At 40.2% G+C, this 19026-nt stretch overlaps 1 protein-coding gene across 2 annotated transcripts in view; it reads left to right on the top strand.

Moving 5' to 3' along the window:
• ACC (acetyl-CoA carboxylase) overlaps positions 1–19026 on the top strand; it is a 151195-nt gene that overhangs the window by 21401 nt on the left and 110768 nt on the right. Inside the window, exon 2 of one of the 2 annotated variants that reach the window (XM_083120824.1) lies at positions 1549–1747. In XM_083120824.1, the coding sequence (XP_082976950.1) occupies positions 1566–1747 (182 nt within the window). In that variant the 5' untranslated portion in view covers positions 1549–1565. Of the gene's footprint in view, positions 1–1466; positions 1748–19026 lie in introns of those variants that run through there. The other variant, XM_083120823.1, reaches the window with a different exon arrangement.

Genomic DNA, 19026 nt, shown 5'->3' with positions numbered 1-19026 from the left:
TCCTTTTATCATTTTATCTAACCTAGTAATGACTGTTGTCCTGACAAATTAGCTTGGTTATGAAAGGGTTTCTTGAGTATTAGCTTTCTATAATTTCTGGTACGTATAAATGAGGTGATGGGAAAGCCATATGTTCTAATCTGCTTATTATATCAGTCACCATGTTAAGTTATAAAGCTATCTTTGTTAACAGTGTATTATCTTGTCAAAAAATATTAGTTTTATGTTTAATGAAAGGGTGTGCTATGGCTATCTGTGCGCATGTTGGTTGCCAGATAATATTTTCTTAATGAAATACTAGTTTTAAAATGCTTATTTTTCAATGAATTTATTATTTTTTATGTGCTTAAATATTTTGTATTTTCATTATTCTAGTTCATTTTCTAACTCTTTTGGCTAATCGCGAAAACGTAGGTGAATGATTATAAAGTATAACTGATCAAAAACATTTACAAAAAATACCCAACCCGGGACTCGAACCCGAATCCAACGGTCTGAGCTACCGAGGCGACAGGTGATTTGATGTTAGACGAGAATACATAAATTTATAAGTAGCCTGCCTCCGTGGTATATAACGCGCTACGGAACCAGAGGTTCCAGGTTTGAAACCTGGGTAAGGTATGGGTGCATCACTGTTGTATTTGTGCTATCATGCATGTCATCAGGTCATCATTCATCTTCATCGTTGCAATTAATGCAAGAGGTGGAAGAACAACGCAAATAGTTGAAGCAGAAAGGGAAAGTTTAAGTAGACACGGAAGACGCATTATTAAAAAGCCAGCCTCCGTGTTGAAGTGGTTAGCACAGCGCTCTATGATGGTAGAGGTTCCGGGTTCGAATCCCGGCGTCGATTTGCACTATTCAATATTAACGAGTATTATTTGCTTCCTAATCTTGCACCAAAACAATTTAGTAATAAATGATTTTCAAACACCGGTAATACCGTCACATATTTTTTTAAAAGAGAAAGCTTCACTTAATGGTCGCATCCTACTTTTTTGCAAAAACATTTGGCATAAAATCTGCGACTATTATACGGTAAAATACGGCAATAGGTGGAGCTTTGCTGATGTTAATAATGGTAAAAGTTACGGCGACAAATTGTGTTTGAGAAAATAATTAGTTGGTAACATGATGCAGTTTAAAAGATAGTAACTCAAGACATTACGTTACGTGATGTGCACGCAGCCAATGACAAACGTTGCGTCCTGCGTCCTCACATATTCTCGCCACGGTGTTCTTCATTCATTTAATCATGCTTTCCTTTCGTGCATTGGACGTTGTTACATCACTTCGTGCTGCGATAAACGTCGAATTCACGCACCGCACACAGCGCCTGCATATACTGTCCCATTACCTCCGCAGGCTTTCAAAAGCTGAAGGCCTGCATCTTCGGAGACGTCACCGTCCGCCTGTCCAATCGCGGCGGCCGCTCTTGACCTTGTGATCGAGCGGAGCTTCTGCTGGCAGCGCGGCGGCCTTGCCGCGGTATCAGTCGGATGTGGGATAAGGTGATCGCCTTTTTCAAGTTCCTCATTTCGTTTCTAGTGCCCCGTGCGTACGACATGGAGGGAGCGGACGGCCAGGACCCCCAGCGGATCGCCAACTTCTTCGTGGGCGAGGGGGACGAAGGAGAGCAGAAGAAGGAAGAGGATTCGTTCGCGGAGGAGGATTCCTTCGCCGGCGACGATGCAGCTGAGCAATATTCCTCCAGCTTTGGGACGGCGGAAAGGAGAGGGAAGCTAAGGTAGGTGCAGCAGATATCTGTTTTCATCGCACTAAAGTCTGTCCGAAAGTATGAGTACAGTATGGGACGATATTGGCTTTTTCTTCTCTGAATGTTGGTGACAGTGCATCTTCATAAACACGCAGTGTTCACTGAACCGTATCTAATTGCTTAGTGCAGGCCCCTAGCTAGAATTTTATTTCGAAGGGGCTCATCCCTTATCAGCACCATCTTAATCCTGCTAATAAAGTAAAATCAATTACCATTATACACTATTTAAATTAGAAATTTGTAGTGTTTTTTTTGGGGGGGGGGATTCAGTCCCCCGAGCCCTTCCCCTGGCTACGTGCCTGGTCTAGTGCTTCCACTTTTCACTACTCCAACACCCTGACTCGAGAGAGAGCACCTCTTCTTTCGTCTTCAGGTCGACCCATTTCTTTTTGTCGGCGTCAGAATAGTTAAAGTAGAAATATATGGATAAAGTTCGGTTAACTTTGCATATTTGTGCGACCAAATCCTCCTAAGAGTGTCTAGTTTCGTCAGAAAGCGAAGACGTTAACATATTTAGAAGAATTAATAAATATTCAGTTCAGTCAGTAGCATAGGCGCCGACTCCATGGGGCTTGGGGGGGCTCGAGCCCCCCCAATGGGAACGATGTGGGGGCAGAGCCCCCAAATAATATTGCTTTAGAGGATCTAATGTATTATTTTGCTTCTCTTGTAAAGTTTACTCAGAATTGTGCCACATGAACTTAACTTTAAATACACATTTGAAATGTTCTAGACCATCAATTTGGGGGGCTGAGACCGCTAAAACATCAACTTTGGGGGGGCTGAGACCGCTAAACCATCAACTTGGGGGGGCCTATGACCAGAGACAGAAAAACACATGACTTATTACTATATACTAAGTATGTAATTATGAGTATTGTTAAAAATTTTACTAAAAAGAGTTTCAAAAGACGATGTGCATGAACTAGGGTAGTGGATGAGAATTTGGGCTACAAATGGCTGTAACATGACATTCAGAACGAGATCATTGATATATTAGGGAGATCTGTTTTGCGCTCCGTGGTAGCAGATATTAAAAGTGGGGAATATTTTGGTATTATGGTTGACGAAACTTGTGAAATATCCATTCGTGGACAGTATTAATATTCTGCATTAGAACTGTGAATAAAAATTTTGATATTTTTGAGGAATTCATGGGCTTTTACGTGATTCCGAACACTGAGATCATAAACTTAAAAAAGGGAGAGAGTGAGTCATTCATTAATTTATTTCAGTGATCAGAGCCCCCCCCCCCCCCCAATAATTTTGACAATTCGGCGCCCCTGCATGCTCAGGATTTTTCGTGAGGGAGGTGTTATGACATTAAAGGTGAGTTTTGTCTTCCTTGTTCAGTAGTCAGTCCAACATTGTCATATTTTTTCTTAATTTGAGTTTTCTTTTTCTTCTATTTTAAGGGATTCAGGGCCAAAAAGGGGGTTATGACCGCTACCAGTTCTTCCTTGCGCACGCCAATGAGTATACTGTTATGTTTTCCACACGTCCAGTACAATCCAGAGTATCTCGTGTATTTTTTGAGCGAAGAGAGTTTAGAGCTGTCAGGAAAAATTTGCCACTTTTGTAGATGTGTAGTAAGAGGATCTGCTGATCCATAAATCAATAAAGAAACGTTATCATGAACACGATTTTTGTAAAAATTCTGTACTGCGTTAGTTAAGGTAATCGGCATAACGCCTTATCAATTGGGGACGGGTAACTTTCTGGGGTGCCTCTGGTCTTCTGATATCGTTTCAACTTCGAAGCAGAGCATGCGTTGGCTGGCCGAAGGATGGTTGATGATTTAATGTAAAGCAACAAAGGTTGTAACACCGTACTCAAGCTTGGACCCTTCCTAATGTGTAGACGCACGTGTTTGATATATTTCCCTGGATTTAGCGGGCAAAAGATAACAACCTGATCGAGCTGGTGGCACCACTTATCTGCACATGTTCTCGTCACCGCAGTTCCCGGGTTTAAATTCCGGCCTGAGCGTGGGTGTTATTTACCAGTGGCCCTTCATCTAATCATTACTCATCCTCGCCGTCGCGATTAGACAAAAGTGGCAGAGAATGGAAGCTAAATAACAAATATACAATACATGCACATGTTGGGCAGGGAAAATTCGATAATGGGTTGTTGTGGGCCTCAGTTGACTCGGTTTGGTCGCGTTCTCTTATTCTGTGGTGGTTTTTGGTGTGTACTGCACAAGGTGTGCAGCTCTCTTCTCTTCTGCAGCGTTGTAGTTTAAAAGCCCTACAGTGCACTCCTACATCCAGACAGACTTTAGGGCTAGGATTTTAGATAAGTATGTGTTCTGCTTTTCTTTTTAATTCATTGAAATTAGGCTTTTTTCACACATCCTGCCGTATGGAGAGATACAAGTCTCACGAATAAGAAAAATGTCTTGATTAAAACCCATCTCGTGTTTAAGCTCATCATCATTATCAAATCAACAACAAGTATAATACATCGTAGGAGACAACATTTTCCGTATCCACGCTAAAAGCTCAGGCTCTAGAGGGCCACAAGGATAATTACCCTGGACACTCAGCCGGTATAAATCCTCTGTGACGCTTGTGTTGTGTCGCCCATGTGTCTCGTCATCCACTTTATCTTGTTAGCATTCATCCCCATCGTCGCGATTAGCCAGGAATGAAAGAAATGCAACTTTAAATATACTAAAACAAACAAGAAAGATTAGACATTTCAGTGTTTGAGTGTGTTGAGCGGTCGACTCTACCTCCACCAGTTCGTGTTCAAGTTCTAGCATGGGGAAGGACGTGCGTCTCTTCATCCGGTTCATCCTATCATCATTCATTCCTCATCGTCGTCTTCGATAACGAAAGCAGACAGAAAAGTGACGTAAAATGAAAATACAGTATGTAGAGAATTATCCTAGTTTGGTTCCAGGCGCCAGAGCCCAGTTAGTCTTCAATAATGCAGTTTCCGTGGCTCACTGCTAGAGACATACGAATGCCTTCAAAACGACATCCATTACTCCCGAGTTTCGATGTTCATTGGACGGATACATGGAAATATAAATTTCAGATAGTTCTTGCCACAATCTTGGTAGCAGTATACTATTAGTGTATGCCATCGTCGAATACATGGCGTGGCGTATATGTACGAAGGCATACATACCAACTAATATCATGGACACATTTTGACTCCCATATTTACATTTGAATTCCCCCTTCCTGTAAGACCGTTTGTGCGAGTTATTTATTCTTGCATCTGACGTACTACGTGTGCCTTTGTGGTAAACCCCATGGCCTTGCGCCATGAATTTAGTCGTTCAAATGAATTTCACACAAGAGATACTCAAATCTAGTGACTGGTTTGTAATGACATGTATTTTCCGTGGTTTGTTGGTTGTGGCGTTGATGAGACAATCTCCTAAACCCGTATTATATAACAGAATATAATTTACCTTTGCGCAAGTATTAATGCCCTTTTCTAGTAAATATCACAGTTCAAATAAGATAAATATATTACTCGTAAATTGGACGCAAACCGTTCCATGAAGTCGTTTCACAGTAATATATATTTTGTCCCACAGTCGTAGGATACACTAGTCCACTTTTTTTTTTTTTATTGTCAGAAAAAAGACCGTACAGACCCTTTGTCTTCTTTCCATCAGCAATGATTCCTATCGTCCAAATAAACAACAGAAACTTGCACAGAAAGCGGAGCGTACATACATTTAATTTATAATTTTCCCGCTCCACGAAAGGTATGGGGAAGAGCTATGTCATAGGAACGGAGCTGAAAAATCACAGGAATCCATCGAACTTGCGTTTCATGTATGAGATTCAGACACGTAGATTTCGCATGCGATATGCCACTTGTGATTTGAAACCCAACACATAAGTGCAACCCTTCACACGAGAGAGTCGCGACACTTTGCACATGCCGTTTGTCAATTGGATGGATATAACTCGAGGCGAATAGTTTGTTCTTTTGCGTTATGTCTCCTCTATTTATTTCGCATGCACAGTGAATACCGTTTCCATGCCAGTGCGTGCAGCTTGTGGTGAAGTGTCACGTGTCACTTCAGTATGGAATCTCCCTTAGTCCATCTTGGTTAGTGTTGTCGGAAAATATTATAAATCTTGATACAAGAGCGATACAATGTACAATGATTCCCTTTGATTGCCAAGACCTCGCAGATACATTTTCATTCGGTCAGAGCGACAACATCCATTGCCACTTCCTGGCTTGCTATCTAGTGCGCACTACTTCATAGCCAAGTGGCTCCACCAAGAATCGAAATGGGAACAACTTTCACCAAACACGACAGAAAAAAACATTTGCGTTGCGCGTATGTCCCGACTGTTGTAGGAAATAAGAACTTTTTTGTATCGCAAATGTTTGGTTACTTCCATTGGAATGCCTAACTGTAAATCGAATTTCACTAAGCTGCAGTGCCGAGTTGTTATTTTTTATTTTTAAAAATGATATAAAACAAAAGTATCTGCAACCAAAGATATGAAGAATACAATGATAATAAGCCGATTATAGTAGCATTTATACAGCATGAAAAGTTGCTGTTCAGGTTCGGTCAACGCCGTAGATTTAGGCAACACACAACGCCAAGCAGGGAAGCGAGTATTTCAGGATCTAGGTGTCTAAATTTTTATTACAGTTGACTGTATATTTCAGTGGATCGGTGGATGCAGTGGTTCACGCTTGAAACTCGAGGTCCATTCCCTTATGTGTTCACTATGGAGACTTTAAATATTGTCACACTCTTTTACTTTCTAAATTTTACACACATTGTTCACTGCTTTATAATACAATGCATGTAAATGCAATAACTGCACACAGAAAATTGCACCAAAAGTGGCTATTCGCCTAAGGCCGTTACTGTACATTCTGGTTGCTGGCTGTCCCAAACTACCACTCGTGTTAGGATAATTATATTATACTGCAGAGTCATCTGCTGATGCGGCCGAAACCATTGACCTCTAGGAAACTGTACCAACCGCGTGACCTTGATTGTTGAATGGTGTCTTGTTGGATGCGGACAATGAATGGGAAGCTGTCCGAGTTAACACTTTTTGCGCTGCATTGATATAGTTATACGTCCCTGTGAATTTTTATTCTGGCTCCGTGTCTTAGTGATTCATTTAGCATGATACGAATTCAAAGGTCTTGCATTCGAATCTCTGGTAAGCAGTTCAGCATTTTAATCAACCTGGGACGGTAGCAAATAGATATGCTAATCTATAGTCGCAATGGGGATGGAGCGGAAGTTGTCACATAAAATTTGGTGCCTCCCCAATGGCGCAGTGGGGAGGCACATAGTGGTTCGGATCCCACTTTAAACTGTAGGTCCAGTCCCAATTAGCCTTACTGTGCATAAAGTGGGCATAAAACACCAACTCAAGTCACATAAAATTTATGCTAAACCGTCAAATTTTGGAACGAAAATAATAATTCTTTATGATTCTCTTGATGATCCTGACCCTACGCGCAGGCTTGTTCTTATGGTGTCACGGCACCTTTGGCGTGCGTCAACAAAGACTGTTTCGAGAATTATTCCCCGATCATGTAGTGTTTTAAAATACTATAAAACCATTGCTATTAAACTAACTCCTTTCTGTATGCAGCAAACTGTGAATTTTTTCCGGAGTTCCAGTGTTTCCTACTGGAGAAAGCTAGCAATAAGGCTAACGAAGTCGTGGCGATCGACAGTTGGAAACATGCAATCATGAAAAATACTTGAAGAATCGTGTTCGCAGCCAACGTTTTGGGCGTCAAAATGGAGACGTCCCTTTGTAATATCTCTCCATCTAGAAGAGTCATAAAGTGGAGAAACGAGGATGAAGGGACATACCTGAAGCACAAAAATCCTCTAATATTTGAAATTTCCTTTTATCACATTTAGCTGCCTGGCTAGGGTCCACATGTACGGAAATTCCCTCGGTGTACCAGGCTTTCATACCAGCATGGCTTCGTGACTGTTCCTCTCTCAGTAATATACATATAAAGATCTTTGTTGTTAGAATCCACATCTCGGTTAGCAAATATAACAGCGTTGGCATTTTGCCCAGGTTTTTTTTAAGAAACCCAACCCGGCTGGGTTTTTTCGGGTTTTTACAGATAAAACCCAATAAAATCCGGGCAAAACTGGGTTTTATTGGTTTTTTTTAGGTTATGTTTAAAAATATATATATATTAAAAATTAAATATTTTTTCTCCTAGTAGTAATGCATTGTAACATTCAATTTATATTGCTTTATGCCCTGTCCCAACTATCTCTGGTGCAAGCGAACGAAAACAAGTCTCTGCGCAAGTAGTAACGCGAGATGGCTCCACCACTGGAGAGAGAAATGGATTGCCTGGAGGGAGGCAAGCGACTGCAGTTACCAGCCTTCACAGCAGCATGTACTGCTTCGCTCTGCCCACTAAATTTCCTCGCCTTCTGTTATGCTATGCGCACCCTTGCTCCAGAAATAACTGTGACAGGGAATAGTTGACTGAATCAAAAACAATTCTGTTAACATAATCTGTTCTAAAATATTAGTCCAACAGTTTGATTCTATTCTTCCAGGAGGGTGTATTAGTTAATGCTGTTGCTTTGTGGTCAGTTTTCAGGGTTGCATTCCCTGAGAAGACATACTTTGGTGTATCCAAGAATCAGACTACCGAGGGGTGGGGGTACAAAATATGTTATGACCAGTGTTTTTTTTCTTTCTGGTAGTCAACAATGGTACTCCATACTAGCATCTTATTATAGGTGAGGACTAATTACATTTTATTCTAACAAGAGAAATGCGTACGATCCCAGAAGTCCTAGGTTCGAATCCCAGCCTGGGCATGGCTATTCTTTGTCTCCCTTCATCAATTTCATCATATCATCACTTGTTCTCATCTTTGCGATTAGCCAAAAGTGGCAGAAAAGACTAGTAAAATATAGCAAATCAATCAATCAGTGAAACAAACAAGAGAAATGCATGTGTGTGTGTGTGTATGCTTGGATGCATAATCATTTATGAACATAACACAATTTTGAGTTCGGTAGAGTATATAGATCTTGCTCAGGATAGGGACAGATGGAAGGCCTGTGTTGCTGCAGCCATGAACCTTCGGGTTTAAGAAAGCTAGAGAGTCAGTCAGTCAGTCAACACAATTTTGAGTAGTTCTTATGATGAACACATTAACAAACAACACGGTAATATATTAACTTGAATAGTGCCGGAACCTTTCTTCCCAGAAAAAAAGCAATAACTGTAACTTTTTACAGACTTAATTTTATCAATCAGGTTTGCTACCTTTTTCCTCCATAATGATACTCAAATTTAGGCATGGTAAAGTATTTGTTTTTCAAGATTAAGCACATTTTTAGTTAATACGATTAGTGAATATTCCATTGTGAACTTCGCCGGCCTCCGTGGCGGAGTGGTTAGCACATCGCGCTACGATGCCAGGGGTCCTGGGTTTAAATCCCAGCCAGGGCATGGATGTTTGTGAGTGTCCATTCATCAATTTCATCATGTCATCACTCATCCCCATCTTCGCAAATTACCCAAAAGTGGCACAAAAAGCGAAGTAAAATAAAGCAAATCAATCAAAACCATTCTGAACTTAGTTTATGAAACAAATTATTTTGTGAATGCAGTGTTGTTCCTATGTTGGAATGAATTGTGTTACAGCTACAAACACGTTTTATATCTCATTTATTTCATATGCCATAGACCATTAAATAATTCAAAAAAACTATGTATCACAATGTTTTAAATCTGTTTCAATACAGTTTGTTCACAGTTTATCACAGTTGTGTTTTTCCATACCTCCTCTATGTATTAACCATACCAAATTACAAGTTTGCCGTATTTAATTGAATGGAATATGGAATACCTTATACATCTTCCAAAATATCTGGCTGCTTTGAGAATGGCAATTCCCATGGTGAAAACATTGGTGACCTCCAATTTGGTCCACAACGATCCCCAAACATGCACTATATTTCAAAATATATATTGTCAAATTATAGCTTCAGCGAAGCCCTAAAATTCTAGTGTGTGTCTATTCTTAATCTCCAAAAATGTAGTTTAGGCAGAGATTTGAAAGTGTCATCAGAATTTGGAATCTACCTCAGCATAAGATAAATCAATTTTTTATCTACAATCTTAAAATACTTTGAACAAATACAAATGAAAAACAAATCATTTCCGAGGTGTATCTAGATGTGATTAACTTAAGCTAAAAACCTCTATAAATTTGCTGCAGTTATTGTGGTTTCAAAATTGGTGACTTACCCCTAACCTTCCTAAAAAATACAATACATTACAGAGTTTTTACTAAAAACGTAAAACAAGTGATGCCGTAACATTGCTGAGACTTGTGTTTCTTAATCTACGAAAATATAACTCAAATATAAGCATAATTTAAAGCTTTCGCAAACATGATGGCCAATATTTCTCAAATACAATGGGAGATCCATCCTTCAAGTTATTTTGCAACTATAAAAATTGCAACTCAAAAGCTTTGCATTTATGGCGGTTATCAAAAATAGAACGTGTGTGATTTTACCTTTTACCACCACTCCTCTCCTAAGCTATAAAATATCATTTTATAAGTTTTACTGCAAAATTGCAGACCAATTATATCTAAAATTACTCAATTTAATTCCTTATACTCTGAAAATGTTACGAGTATCGTATCTATAGGAAAAAAAAGAACATTGTAGAGCATAGCATAGAGCCCGCCTGCAACGTGGAAAATAAGTTTTCATCCACCATCTTGAAACAAATTGTTCAATTTTGTTCACACGTTTTTTAGCTGCAGAGATAATTTTACCTAAATGATTTCTAAATTTACAGCAGTTATCATCATCATTAAATAGGTGACTTATCCCTCTCTGCCGATCCACCCTAACTCATGACCATGCATGTTACTAGCCTAGCCCCCCACACTTTACCTCCGCACTCGAGGTTCGGTGCACTTCGTACTCGGCTCAGATTTGTCTAGGGGTATCTTTCTTTGTACGACAATGCACGTGGGTTGCTACAAGTCAACATAATTATATAATTAACTACAAAAGACAACGGATAACCTTTGCGAAACCTTATTACTATAGGGGATAAATTACCTTGTCCAGCATTTGTGAAATTATAAACGGAAATTTTTGGTATTTTCTATAAGTTTAATTAACGTAAAATTTGAAGTATATAGTACAGGTCGTATCCGAACGTTCATTTCTCTAATTATCGGGCCAAAACTCTAATTTTGATGTTGGAATCTCTATTGTTTGTACCTGGATGCTTTACGTTTCATGAATTACATCAGGAGTACGCTTGTCACAAGGTAGACTCGCGTTACTCCAAGAAACGTCTTAACAGGCGCGAGGTCGCCCGACGTGTACATTTCTCAACCTCCACGGTGACAAGGCACTAGGCTGCCCGGCGCACCGTAATTACTTCAAAATAACATCCAGTACAAACTACTTTTTACCTGTAAACTGGATACCAAGGCACTATCTTGCCCGGCAATCCAATCTCTTACAGCATCCGTTTCGGGAGACCTGTCCTCCGGTCCTAGCTGACCGAAGCAAAAACAGCCTCTCCCTTCCAAATCTCAGTTCCAACAACCGACCTCCCCTACTCTCATCTGGGAGTTTATATATGTTTGGTTGGCGTCTGTTGCCAACGGCCCTTCTTTCAAAATGTTTAATCTTTAACAGCTAAACTGCCCGCCTTTTTTTGAACGTTCGAAACACGAAGAAAGAACAGAGAGCTACATGGTTTTTATACATGGAATATATACGAGCTTAAAATGCATAATAAATTGAGATACACTTATCACATAAACATATTTTTTTACACGTAATTACCTAATTAATTGACATATTAATAAATATTTCAATAAGGAAAAGAAACACTGTTGCCCTGACACGGGGGCAGGGTAACATGCACCATACTTTGATAATTTTATTGTCAAATTATAGTGCAAGTACATAATACCCCTGTAAGTTTCGTGCACAAAGCTGACATTGTGGTAATTATGAAGATGCACGACTTTACTGCATAGGCAAGCTACCCATTAGGATGAGAAATAACAAAAATCATTTAAAGAGTGTTTCAATTTAATTATGTCACAATTAACGACATTTCAATAAAATGTACTCAATTCTCCTTTGTAATGTTTAAACATGCACAAATGTATTGTATCAATTGATCTTCACAGTTGAAACTATCATGTTTCACTATGGTTTCCCCTACATAAGGAAGTGACTGATAACCAAAGTGCTACCACATTTCGAAAGTATAAGCTTTGTTCAGCTATGCTGAATCAATAAATGCAAACTATTTATCTAAAAAATTCTGATACTTCTTTTTTGTTTACCTGATATATGATCTTTTTATTTGTGTTAAAAGTTCATTTGTAGCATGATTTGATAAAAATAGCCTGAAAAAAACCACTATGACTTGTACTACATTCGCTATTTTTAGTATTATAAGCTCTTCTAAGCCTTTTCTTTACAAGTTTTCCAGAACATTTTGACGGACATAGAACCTCACAAGTATTTAAAGCAATAATTTACAACATTTTCTGAAAAACCCACATTTTGACTAGGTTTTTTGGTGGGTTTTTTCGAGGTGGTTTTTCTTATAAAACCCGCGTGGGGAAAACTGGGCTGAGGCCACCCGGGCCAACCCTGAAATATAAATCTCAAATGTCTGCAAGGCCTATATTTTCCCAAAGTTTAAAGAATGTTATTTATATAACGAGAAGATTTAGTCGAGTCCTGGCGCTTGTTGACCAACAACGGAATTGCATTTGCAACCTTAAAACATGTAATATTATAAAAAGAACAATAACAAACATCACATATTTCGCTTTTAATGAAGAAAGAAAAAGAGGAGTACGTTAATTGGAAACTTGGACATTGCATGAAATTGGTAATATCGTGTTAATCCTGTTGCGATCCATGACCTACAAATGATGAGGTTACATGTAAAAAAAAGTCTGCATCAAGCCTTGTTATAAGACGATATTGTAGCTAGCTATGATGCTGTGGACTAGCCTGTTCCTGCATTTCAACTCTTCATGGGAAGGATACACGCAATAGATCCACAGTTTAAACGGAATTACGACGAACATCAGATTTTTACACTCGACACTAGTTTTATGTGCAAATTATTTGATAAAATCTGACATTTTTTTTGGCTTTGTTATTGTGAAAGACTGCTGCCTCTTTCAGTTTCAATTGTATCACAGAATCCTCACTAAACATTAACACGCATGTCTGCGATTCTGAATCGCTCGGAAGTCTCTATACGTCATCTGTCATAATCGGTAAGTGTAACAATCGTATCAAGTCGTATCGCAATTCCGTCGCAATGGTCAGTGACAAGATCGTGAAATTTTCCATATATACATTGCTGGTGACTGCGGAATTTTCTTGAATTTCGTAAAATACTGACGAGCTGAAAGTAAACATTTTCAAGCACTCTTAAGTTACCCGTATCATAATAATTTTGCACCTACTTACGTAGTACCGTCTCTAGCATTTAATAACGAAAACTTCCACACTTGGAACTGTCGAGGTTGCATTTGCACAGTTACAATCTCCTATGTCGTCAAACGTACAGATTGATATATATATATATATATATATATATATATATATATATATATATATATATATATATATATACAGGGTGTTTCTAAAGGTCGTTTACAACGCTTGGGAGGTGATTCCTCACACGAAAACAAGCAAAAAGTCTAAGTTCCATTTTTACGACAGAGGCTTCGTTTCCGAGATAGGAGCCTCGCAAAAGGTGACAAAGTGAACGTCACACTTAACTGGGACGAATACTATCACAGATAGAGAGGCGGTTCCAAGGGAATCATAAAGGAATCGTATGTGCTCAGTCCGGAAGTCACTATGAAAAGTTCACTGCACGCATGCGCAATGGAGTCCTCAAAGGAATTGGGGATTTCCAGCAACAACAATGCATGGAAAAGGTATGTAACGCAGCAAGAAGGACCGTGACAATGAGAAATGCGTTCAAGACAACACATCCCGACCTCAAACATCAAAACATGACCACCGAACACAAAATCCGAAAAGTTGAGCACGGTTGCATACCCCAGTTACACGCGAGGAATGAACGAATCATGTCATGTGGCATACGAGAGACAGGAGGAGGGAAAGAAAAACACAATATCAGATGATTGCGACAACGTGTATTTTTACACGCGACAACTACGTAATATCCCCCCTCCACACACACACAACAAACAACAAATGCTACAATGTCTTACGCACAGACAGTCCGTGTCACTGTACACCAACTGAAGATGTCACTTTCACCACACAAAGGGGGTGGGGAGCAATACCAAAAGTGTTCTCACTGGTATTTGCCGAGGGCAATAATCACAGACGGTTTTCAAAATGTCTGCCGTTTATTTCTACGCAGAGATGACAGCGACGAATCAAGGATTGTCGAGTACGAGCAAACAAGCCAGGTGTATCTGCTACCGTCGCGGCGGCGACATTGATGCGAGCAACGAGGTCCTCAGCTGATGTGACAGGTGTGTCGTATACGAGGGTTTTCATTTCTCCCCAGAAGAAAAAATCGAGAGGGTTGAGATCTGGCGACCTCGGTGGCCAAGGCACAGGCTCATCCCTACCAATGAACCTATTGCGAAACACGTCATGCAGGAAATGTCGTACATTACGATCGAAATGAGCTGGTGCACCATCGTGTTGGTACCACATTTCTTGCCGCAGTGCCAAAGGTACGGTCTCCAACAGTTCAGGCAGAACCTCACTAAGAAATGCATGATACGTGCGACCATTCAGGCGAACAGGGAGAATGTATGGTCCAATTAAATGATCATGTACTATCCCGCACCACACATTCACTGAAAACCTGTGCTGGTGATGGGCCACAAAAAGTGCATGTGGGTTGTCAAAGTCCCATACATGACTGTTTATACTATTGAAGACATCCATCCTGGTGAAAATGGCTTCATCTGTCCACAATACGTTTGCCCCGAAGTGAGGGTTTGTGTCCAGCTGATGCAACAACCATTGGCAAAACTCCATACGAGGGCGAAAGTCACGAGGTAACAGTTCTTGTACTTTCTGCAGTTTAAAAGGGTGCATTCCTTCATCTGACAACACTCGCCAAACATTCACATGAGACGTGTTTCGTGCCCGAGCGAGCACTCGCGTACTGGTGCCAGGATGTTCTGCGACCGCTGTTAACACATCTTCTGCAAACTGATGTGTGCGTACACTTCGGGGTCTTCCAACTTCTTGTCGCGGTGGTAACACTGACCCTGTTTCACGCAGTCGACTGTCCACTACCTGAAAGAAGGTGTGAGACGGTAAACGTCTATGTGGAAAGCGTTCTCCATAAAGACGCCTTGCCTCACGGCTATTACCACGTGCCTCCCCATACATGAGATGCATGTCTGCTAGCTGCTGGGTCGTATACGCTGCCATCTGTGTAATAGGGAGCTGGAACTGCAAAGTATTGTTTTTGTTTAACACTGGCACACTGCACAAATTGGCCGTATCACCGTACGAACACCACAGACCAATTGTTGCGATACTTGACTTGCCCACTCCACCACGTCAACTTCTTTCAATGCAACATACTAGTACTCTTCAATGCGTATGACAACCTAGAGCGAACTGCTGATCATATCCCAGCACCTGCAACACGATTGGGACGACTGCCGGAGAGAACCAACCCTTCGAGCTCCTCTCGCTGGAACAGCAGTCATGAAGGTCAAACGTAGACTACGAGAGCCAGACTTGCCTGTGCAGCGCTTCCAAAACTGGTCTCTTTTACGTCACAATGATCGCGTGCGAACACTTTTGGTATTGCTCCCCACCCCCTTTGTGTGGTGAAAGTGACATCTTCAGTTGGTGTACAGTGACACGGACTGTCTGTGCGTAAGATATTGTAGCATTTGTTGTTTGTTGTGTGTGTGTGGGGGGGGGGGATATTACGTAGTTGTCGCGTGTAAAAATACACGTTGTCGCAATCATCTGATATTGTGTTTTTCTTTCCCTCCTCCTGTCTCTCGTATGCCACATGACATGATTCGTTCATTCCTCGCGTGTAACTGGGGTATGCAACCGTGCTCAACTTTTCGGATTTTGTGTTCGGTGGTCATGTTTTGATGTTTGAGGTCGGGATGTGTTGTCTTGAACGCATTTCTCATTGTCACGGTCCTTCTTGCTGCGTTACATACCTTTTCCATGCATTGTTGTTGCTGGAAATCCCCAATTCCTTTGAGGACTCCATTGCGCATGCGTGCAGTGAACTTTTCATAGTGACTTCCGGACTGAGCACATACGATTCCTTTATGATTTCCTTGGAACCGCCTCTCTATCTGTGATAGTATTCGTCCCAGTTAAGTGTGACGTTCACTTTGTCACCTTTTGCGAGGCTCCTATCTCGGAAACGAAGCCTCTGTCGTAAAAATGGAACTTAGACTTTTTGCTTGTTTTCGTGTGAGGAATCACCTCCCAAGCGTTGTAAACGACCTTTAGAAACACCCTGTATATATATATATATATAGAGAGAGAGAGAGAGAGAGAGAGAGGTGGGGGTATTAAACATAGTTATGACAACGTTGCTCTGTAGACGAATTGCAACGATAAGGGTGAACAATAAATAGATGAATTTGAACGAGGTACACGTGCCCAGACCGGGATTCCAACCCGGAAATATTGGTCACGATACCGTGAGTCAATCACTCAACGAAATCTACCACAGAGTCAACGTACCAAGTGTATGAACGAAGTTTGACAACAGTTAAAACTTTAATGATTTAATTAATGTGGCTTTTCCATAAATTCAGTGCCAGTTTTGCTACTGATTTCGTGAAAATCAAAAGGAGATATACGTGCAGTCCATATAATATTAACTTTCGAAATTTGGAAAATTTGTAATGGAATTGGATTTAAACGTGGATTTTGTTGGTGCTGGATGCCCAAGTGACTTTTTATCGCCAACATCCACAGTTTTTATAACTCCTCAGCTCGACTGTGTAGCACCTGTGATTTCCTTGTATTTTTCAAACGTTGAACAGGACAGCACTGAATACCTCGTACCCCTTGCGTATATGCAACCGTGTCGCACAGAAACTTTAATCGGGTTGATTGATATGTAGGGGATGAATAGAATATGTATGGTACAGTCTTAGAAAAAAATACCTGGGCCACGGGACGTAGAATTTCGTAACGTCTTAAAGCCTGTTGTTTATGCAACCCAAATAACAAAATATTCGCTTAAGTTTGCCTGGTGATTCTGAGTTTTCGGGAAGGATTGAGCTTTGATAGCATGAGTCACATGACTCGTGCCCCAGCCACAACAAACAGCTGGGTGCTACGATGCCTCCAGAAGAAAATTTCAGGAACTGGTTTCTTGACAAGAGCTACTCGTAAGGAAACACTATTCTTTCAAGTGATATTAGAGTCATCGTCAAAGGTTCGCTGAGATGATGGTTCTCATCACAGACCACATGCCACACGTTAATTGTTTGAGTCCAGTTCACGCACTGGACCTACAGATTAAAATGGGATCCGAACCAAATGCCTCTCTATTTGGTATTGAATTCGGAAGCCTTTCATTACATGGCGAAGACGTTACCACTACGACATCAGAGAGGCAATGGAACCCCTTGAGAAATAGATAAGCGAAAATTGCTACGTGACAAACCATATTTGTCCGTAAATTTTAAAAATAAGACAATATTTTGTACTGACAGCTTCGAACCGTGGGAGAGGCATATATTTTTTTTGTACCATCGTCCATTTCACGAGTTTATAATTCTTCCTCACCGACACAAGTAACGCGAGTGGTAGAAGAAAAGCGAAGTAAAATAACTGAAACAGAAATAAAAGGAAAAAGCTAAATAAATTTTATTCATAATATTCTGCAGTCACTTGAGTTGTATTCATGGGATGCTATCTTTAAAGAAAGCCGTGGTCTCTTCCTTGTTTCGCTTTCTTTGTGCTCTTGCTTCCCCCGTCACGATTGGTCTAAAACTAATTAATGCGACGTTAATTAAACAATCCAAACAACGAAACAATGCACAATCAACTGCACAAAACAACATTCCAAATGTTTTCGAATCGGAAAACAATTGAGATGCTGTAAAATGACTTAAGATGCAGTAATAAAGTGGGAATTCGGTACCGTATAGAATTAAATCGGTAGAGATGTTCGATTTGATTGGATGTTTGTTATTTAGATTTGCTATTCTTTCACTTTTGGCAAATAGCGACGATGAAGATGAGTGATGCTATGATGAAATTGATGAAGGGACACTTACCAAGGACACCCACGCCCAAGTCGAGTTTCTAACCAGGGACCCATGGCATCGTAGCGCGCTGTGCTAACCACTCCTCCATGGAGTGGACATTATAGCATATTTTGTGTGCTCAATTGGGATCAATCAATGGAATGAATAGGCATATTATATGATTAATAAATTCATATCATAATACCACGTCATATTATTCGGCACGAAGTAACATCAGAGACATTCAATCTTGCATTTTTGCCTTTCAACTAATTCTTTGAATTCAGGTTAATCACAACAATAAGATAAATTATGAAGCAAATGATAGTGAATGTGGGATATTATTACGAATTACCTGACAGAAACAACATTAAGCAGGCTCGGTGGTCAAGCTCATTAAGTGATTGACATTCGATATCGTCGCAAAAGTTCCCGGGTTTGAGTACCGTCCTTGTCGGGGGTATTTGATTATTTCGTCATCAATTTCATGTAATGGTCACTCGTCCTTATCGTCGCGATCATCGAACAGGGAATAAAAATTATAAAAATAAATACGATGGAAGAGTACTTATTTCATCTCTCACGAAATCTCCTACAAAACCGGAATATATAAAATACATGTATATTCATTCACATACATTTTCGATTTCTATATTTAACTAATCGAGACCGAGAACGGGAGAGCAATTTTCAATTCGACAAACCGAGAGACGGAGAAACTGTAAAGTCTCGTTTCTTCTTGGCACCTCCGTAATCGAGTTGTTCTGTTTGTCATTGGCTTTGTATTGACAATTATTGTCATTATTCTTCCCCTGCAGGTAAACCATAACGATGAATTATGATGAAATGAAGCAGATAAAAGGGCAAGAACAAGAAAGTCATGCCTGTTCTAGACTCCAACCCAGAACCTTATGTAACGAGATTTGAAATTCTGGAGAAGGCGTCAATGTTTCGCTTGGTTTTCTCTTACC

Source organism: Lepisma saccharinum, chromosome 4 (genome assembly GCF_977018435.1).
Source record: "Lepisma saccharinum chromosome 4, izLepSacc3.1, whole genome shotgun sequence".
Classification (NCBI taxonomy): domain Eukaryota; kingdom Metazoa; phylum Arthropoda; class Insecta; order Zygentoma; family Lepismatidae; genus Lepisma; species Lepisma saccharinum.
Note: the sequence above shows the minus strand (reverse complement) of the source record. Positions and strands in the feature narration are given on the sequence as shown.